Below are 7,500 nucleotides of genomic sequence, written 5' to 3' on the forward strand. Positions count from 1 at the left end.
TTGCCTTAATTACTGCTAAGGCCAATTAATGGTGGATGTTTAATAAGTCCTGTAAACAGCGGCAGGGCAGCGGCGCTGGGACGTCCCAGGGTCCCTCCGCCCGCCGGGTCGCTGCAGGACGAGGAGGAGGGTGACCTTCAACACTGACTGACACATAATCAATAACCAGGCCTGCTGATGGCTCACCAATGAATCACTTCACCTGTGAACGTGTATGTTTGTCTGGGTTTCAAGTTTAGAAGATTGGTTTAAAAGTTGGGGAGACTTGTTGTTGTTGACCTATTTCCTTATGTGTTTGTTTGTGGAGGTCGAGGTGGAGCTGCCTTTTCAATACATTGTCTCTCGCTCTAAACGGACAAAAAGGCCTGATTTGATTGAATAAAGCGTGATATGGACATTTTGTGTGTGTGTGTGTGTGTGTGTGTGTGTGTGTGTGTGTGTGTGTGAGAGAGTGAGAGTCTCATAAGGAACAACAGAAACATAGAAGTAGTGTATCAGTTTTTTTATTTGCACATCCAGTGTGTTAACAAATTCAACATACAAGTCAGCATTAGTGTAATATATTCAGCATAGACTTAATAGCATTATGCAATCTCAACCCAGCTCAGAGTACCTGTCTTTAACAGTAACCCTGCAGGTAACACAGAGGCAGGGGTCAATGTGGAGTCAATGGGTTCATTATCATCAATGTGGAGCCAATGGGTTTATGTTACAATGAACCAATCTCTTCTTCTCTTTTTACTGAACCTCAGGTTTTATGTACAACACACAACAGCAGAAGAGAGGGAGGAGAAGAGAGGGAGTGGAGGAGGAGAAGAGAGGGAGGGGGAGTGGAGGAGGAGAAGAGAGGGAGGGGGAGTGGAGGAGGAGAAGAGAGGGAGGGGGAGTGGAGGAGAAGAGAAGGAGGGGGAGTGGAGGAGGAGAGGGGGGAGGAGAGGAGGAGAAGGGGGGGAGAAGGGGGGGAGGAGGAGAGAGAGGGGGAGTGGAGGAGGGGAGGTGTGTGGAGCAGACCTGGGGGGGTGTCAGGGGAGCGATCCTGCCGGGTACACCATGTGGCCATGGGAGGAACTGCAGGGCAGCGGCTGCTGTCTAAAAGCTTCCTGTTGAAACCCATGTTAAAATACAGTACATGTATGTGTATGTATACTGTATGATCAACGGTCGAAATAGTATTTAAATCTTTTCAGATACTTTGAGCGTTTGCTTGGGCATGCCCGGAGTGCCAAGTGGGCAGGGTTTGCAATTTTTAGACTATTCCATTGGCTCCATTGTGCCAGACAAACTCAGTCAAGCACTGCATTTGAAATGATTTCAAATACCATTAGAACCCAGGCCTGGTGTGGACTGGGGGGGACAGGGGACGGGGGACGGGGGACGGGGACAGGGACAGAGACAGGTAGCCCCAAAGGTCAACACATTTACAGAGAGAGCCCTTTGCCATTCCAGGGGAGCATTACTAGGACAGGAAGCAGGAAGCAGAGAGTTTGCCTGCTGACGGTGGGACAGAGTCATGTTTACAGGTTAGATTTAAATGTCCATATGTATAAAAAAGCGTCTTTATGAGGGTTCAGGAGGAGGCAGCAGACGGCTGACAGAGGGACAGGGTTTCACTAGTCTGTGATGTGATGCAGGTCCTCTGTGCTATTTACAAATGGAAATGCCTACAGGAACAAAAACTGGTTTAACATTGATCATGGAAAACAACCCCGGTTTCTCAGTCAGAATAATGACTGTAAAGTGTGTGTGTGTGTGTGTGTGTGTGTGTGTGTGTGTGTGTGTGTGTGTGTGTGTGTGACATGGAATGAACTGTCATGCACACTGAGAAGTGTGAGGATAAACAGTCTGGTGTGTGTGTGTGTGTGTGTGTGTGTGTGTGTGTGTGTGTGTGTGTGTGTGTGTGGACCGACCCAGTGACAGCCATCAGGATAGATGGACACATCCACATCATTATCCTGTCAACCAGCTGCTGTGCTCCACTTTTAACTCCATGCTCCAACACCCAGCCAACACTGATCCCAGCCCCCTAACAGCTCAACACCTAACAGCTCAACACCTAACAGCTGAACACAACACTCTCCTCAGACTTCTGTGTCTCAGACAACCCCACCACTGGCATATCTGACCCAGAGCCGAGGTACAAGAAGTCGGCCATTTTGTTTTCATTGAATAACCTTGATCATGCACACCACAGCGGCCACGTTGGCACCTCCAGGGTAACCCTGGCCAACCCTGGCCAACCCTGGTCAAACCCTGGCCAACCCTGGCCAACCCTGGCCAAACCCTGGCCAACCCTGGCCAAACCCTGGCCCCTTCACATCTGTACTCACACCTGGAATGAGGGGATGGCAGCCTGCCTTCGGGCCTCCATAGGGTAAACACACGCATGCACACACACACAAACACACACACAACACACACACACACACACGTGTGCGCATACACAGGCATTGGGAATGGTATAGTTGGTACACAGGCTACATTTAGTGAAAATTGTTTAGCAGATGAGCCAATTGGTGAAACACCTTAAAACTCAAGACACTGAAATTGATTTGTAGACACAATGTACCTTTGAAAGAGTTTGAATTTCATTTCTACGTAAATTGCCCTGACATTTTCAGGGTGATGTTCAAAGAAACTTCAAAGCTGACATCTGTGTTTGTGTTTCCACGCCCACACCACACCACACCCACACCACGCCCACGCCCACACCACACCCACGCCCACACCACGCCCACACCACACCCACGCCCACACCACGCCCACGCCCACACCACACCATGCCCACGCCACACCCACACCACGCCCACACCACACCCACGCCCACACCATGCCCACCCCACACCCACCCCACACCCACGCCCACACCACACCCACACCCACACCCACACCACACCACACCCAAGCCCACACCACACCCACACCACACCCACACCCACACCACACCACACCACACCACACCACACCACACCCACGCCCACACCACACCCACACCACACCACACCCACACCACACCCACACCACACCACACCCACACCACACCCACACCCACACCCACGCCCACACCCACACCCACACCACACCCACACCCACACCCACACCACACCCACACCCACACCACACCCACGCCCACGCCCACACCCACACCTGTTTACTGAGCTGGTCTTGTCAGAGACCTCGGCCACGTTTGAGAGATCAGAGCTGATCAGCGCCTTTCAACACCTGCTGCATGATGGGATCAAATCTGTCCAACTTGCTCAAAAACATTTTCTGTATGAGATTTACGAGTCACGAGATCCAGGCTCATGACGTTTTTAGAGGTCCTAACCTGATTGTCAAATCTAGATTTTCTGATTTTTCAGGGTCAAACCTCCCATTCCGCTTCCGTTTGAAAATCACCCTGATCGTTCCTATGGAATCTGAATACTGAGCCTCTGCTGTATATGCAATAGTTCTAACATCGCATAACTATGGAAAGGAACGCCAAAGACTCAGGGCTTCAACCAAACCTGGATATAAAGACTGAAATGAGAAAATCACAGAAGTGAGAGTGAAGGGACGCATTCAGACAAAGCATCGTATAAATATGTCCATTCCAAGGATAGGAAAAAGCAACAATATCTTTACCTCCTATGTTACAATATATACAACTTTACCAAAAAGTAGCAAAAGAGAGCAAAATCATTACATTACATGGCTAAGAAACACAACTTAATCAAATCAACCAGTCGTAAAAACAGAAAAGGTTGCTCAGATATAGAAAATGGTTGCAGGTCAAAGTGCAGCTGATGAATGTGTACTACGCCCCTGTGTGACCACCTCATCCTCATCCCCATGGTACTAGTCTCCCCAGTCACTCATGTTGCCTCCCACAGACTACATTTGCTCCCAGCATGCATCTGCTCATCAGTCGGCCTCCGTGTCCGACATATAGACAGGACTGGTAGGACTCAGTGTCTGGTAGGACTCAGTGTCTGGTAGGACTCAGTGTCTGGTAGGACTCAGTGTCTGGTAGGACTCAGTGTCTGGTAGACCTCAATATCTGGTAGGACTCAGTGTCTGGTAGGACTCAGTGTCTGGTAGACCTCAATATCTGGTAGGACTCAGTGTCTGGTAGGACTCAGTGTCTGGTAGGACTCAGTGTCTGGTAGGACTCAGTGTCTGGTAGACCTCAATATCTGGTAGGACTCAGTGTCTGGTAGGACTCAGTGTCTGGTAGACCTCAATATCTGGTAGGACTCAGTGTCTGGTAGGACTCAGTGTCTCTTTCCAGTAGGGTTTTCAGGGCTCCAGTATCAACCAGTCAGACTGTACATGCGACACCAAGCATTGGCTAAAGAAGCTCATGCTGTGTTTCAGGCTCAACACTGATTTGTTTAACAAATCAATCAATTTGTTTATGAATACATACATGACATAAATTACTAAGCATTTAATAATGTTTAAACATGTTGGAATACTCATTTGTTAACTGTGAGGTCATTATTTATTAATCTTCTATAAATGGCTTATAAATTAGCGTTATTATAAAGTGTTTCCTGTGGAGGAGAGTTTACCAGAACAGAGGGATGACTCCGTTGCCATGTTCATGGTGGATGTGGAACTTCTAAAGACAGAAATGAGACTTCTCACTCACACACCACACATGAACACACTGGTGGGAATGTTAAAGGTATGATTGGTGAGCTCCAACCCCAGGCTCAGCTGAGCTGGAACCAGCTGCTATGAATGCTGGGAGGATGAGTGTAAAGCATGGTGGATGGGGATGACAGGGTCTCAGAGCTGTCAGACAGACAGTAGGTGGATGGGGATGACAGGGTCTCAGAGCTGTCAGACAGACAGTAGGTGGATGGGGATGACAGGGTCTCAGAGCTGTCAGACAGACAGTAGGTGGACAGGTATTCCAGCGGTTAGTCCTCTACTGGCAGGGTTTCAGTCAGGGGAGGCTGGTGGAGGTAGAAATCTCACATGTGTTTGATACCATTCCTCATTCTATTCCATGCATTACAATGAGTCAGTCCTCCGATTTCTACCGCCACCAGCCTCCCCTGGTGTTCTACCTCCAGCAGCCTCCCCTGGTGTTCTACCTCCCCCAGCCTCCCCTGGTGTTCTACCTCCCCCAGCCTCCCCTGGTGTTCTACCTCCCCCAGCCTCTCCTGACTCAGTCCATAACCGTCTGGAGGACCATGTCAGCCCTACAGCTACATGGCTACAGTTTCATTTTTTCATCCAATCACATCAGCTCTTTAAAAAAAAAAAAAAAAGAATATGTGCAAATTAAGTTAAAAGGTTCAGTTAACAGCATTCAGGGTGACATTAGCAGAGGTCCTGAACATTAACCCTAACCCACCCACAGTAACACCTCATCAGGGTTAGGGTTAGGGTTAGGGTCAGGGTTAACCCTAACCCATCCACAGTAACACCTCATCAGGACATCCCCGCAGCCTAACCTGCTGTTAACTAACCTGCTGTTAACTAACCACATGGAAATCAAATCATTATTCTCTTATAACTAGTCTCCACGCTCCGCAAACTGACCAGAACCCGACATTTCTAACACCTGTAAAAAACCCTGACATTTTTAACATCTGGTTGAAAAGTCAATCCCTAAATGAACTTGCTCTTCTTCATTTCTCTCCCATAATACCCCCCTATAAAACATCCATGCCTCATGTATAAATTAACCACACACCCAAATCGCCATGACCCCCCCCCCCCCCGAAACCCCCACACCCCCCAGTGTTGTGCAGTGTCAGGTGACTCCTGATGTCAAATGTTCCCATCAAATGTAATAAAAGAGGAAGTTAATGCAGAGTTACCAGTAACAGTAACGTCATCACCTTCTTCCTCACGTAGGTTTTTTCATTTGTTCTGACATGCAAGTAATAGAATGTTCTAGTGACTGTATGCAGATGTGGGGGTGGGGCTAGATGGGGGAGGGGCTAGAGGATGAGAGAAAGCGGTTATGATGCACTCTCTGGTGTGAACTCTGATTGGATCAGCCTTAGCCCCACCCCCTTTACACAGGGACCCAACCGATTGGACCAAATCCAAATGACTAACATTTTAAAATAATCAATCAGTAATTTGTCACCACTGACAAATTGGTCAGGTGTCGGGGACCTTGGTCAGGTGTCGGGGACCTTGGTTAGGTGTCGGGGACCTTGGTCAGGTGTCGGGGACCTTGGTTAGGTGTCGGGGACCTTGGTCAGGGGTAAGAAGTAGTAGGGGGTAAGATAGATAAGAGACCACCCTCTCTGAGAGAGAACTGGATGTTTCAGGACCTAGGAGTGTTCTAGTACTCTCCTAGGTCAGAGGTCGTAGGAGTGTTCTAGTACTCTCCTAGGTCAGAGGTCGTAGGAGTGTTCTAGTACTCTCCTAGGTCAGAGGTCGTAGGAGTGTTCTAGTACTCTCCTAGGTCAGAGGTCGTAGGAGTGTTCTAGTACTCTCCCAGGTCAGAGGAGTGTTCTAGTACTCTCCCAGGTCAGAGGTCGTAGGAGTGTTCTAGTACTCTCCCAGGTCAGAGGAGTGTTCTAGTACTCTCCCAGGTCAGAGGTCGTAGGAGTGTTCTAGTACTCTCCCAGGTCAGAGGAGTGTTCTAGTACTCTCCCAGGTCAGAGGTCGTAGGAGTGTTCTAGTACTCTCCCAGGTCAGAGGAGTGTTCTAGTACTCTCCCAGGTCAGAGGAGTGTTCTAGTACTCTCCCAGGTCAGAGGTCGTAGGAGTGTTCTAGTACTCTCCTAGGTCAGAGGTCGTAGGAGTGTTCTAGTACTCTCCTAGGTCAGAGGTCGTAGGAGTGTTCTAGTACTCTCCCAGGTCAGAGGTCGTAGGAGTGTTCTAGTACTCTCCCAGGTCAGAGGAGTGTTCTAGTACTCTCCCAGGTCAGAGGAGTGTTCTAGTACTCTCCCAGGTCGTGCCACTTGGCAATCTGCCGGCGAGGGTTGTCGCAGACCTCCCTCCAGTGGGTGGCACCGGAGGGCATGAGGCTCTGGCCCCCCAGCACCAGGCGGCCCACCACCGCGTTCTTGGTGGTGCGGTCAAAGTCGACGACCAGGAACTCCACGCAGACGTCGGACAGCAGCTCAGCCGGGACGTCGTAGACGAAGGACTCGTTGAAGACGGGGTTCAGGGTGCACTTCTTCACGTGGGTCTTCTTCTTGGCGATGCGCTTGTGGCCGTAGAAGACGTTGACCTTCACGTACGGGTCTGAGGGACGGGGGGGGGGGGGGGGGGGACGGGGGGGGGGGGAGGAGAGAGAGAGGGGAGGAGGTGGGGGAGGAGGAGAGAGAGAGGGGAGGAGGTGGGGGAGGGGGGTGAGATGAGGGTATGTGAGGGAGAAACTTGTGTGTGTGTGTTATAAAGGTGCTTCTCATAGGCGTGTGTGTGTGTGTGTGTGTGTGTGTGTGTGTGTGTGTGTGTGTACTCACTGCCTGACAGGCCTGTGATGTCCATCTTGGGCAGGTGCTTGGCCTTCAGCACCACCACGTTGAGTCTGTGAGTGACA

The 7,500-nt window shown here is 50.0% G+C and overlaps 2 protein-coding genes across 2 annotated transcripts in view; both read right to left on the reverse strand.

The window, feature by feature from the left end:
* rit1 (Ras-like without CAAX 1) overlaps nucleotides 1-312 on the reverse strand; it is a 6,594-nt gene extending 6,282 nt beyond the window's left edge. Inside the window, exon 1 of the mRNA XM_083680786.1 lies at nucleotides 1-312. This exon is cut by the window's left edge and continues 28 nt beyond it. The gene's annotated coding sequence lies outside the window, so the exon portion shown is untranslated.
* Nucleotides 313-6,891: 6,579 nt separating this feature from the next.
* The window catches only part of syt11a (synaptotagmin XIa), a gene marked incomplete at both ends in the record, with an annotated part of 20,509 nt that continues 19,900 nt past the window's right edge, over nucleotides 6,892-7,500 (reverse strand). The window contains 2 exon segments of the mRNA XM_083680781.1: nucleotides 6,892-7,202; nucleotides 7,424-7,500. The exon segment at nucleotides 7,424-7,500 is cut by the window's right edge and continues 44 nt beyond it. Coding sequence (XP_083536907.1) covers nucleotides 6,892-7,202; nucleotides 7,424-7,500 — 388 coding nt within the window.

Source organism: Argentina silus (genome assembly GCF_951799395.1).
Source record: "Argentina silus genome assembly, chromosome: 11".
Taxonomy (NCBI): domain Eukaryota; kingdom Metazoa; phylum Chordata; class Actinopteri; order Argentiniformes; family Argentinidae; genus Argentina; species Argentina silus.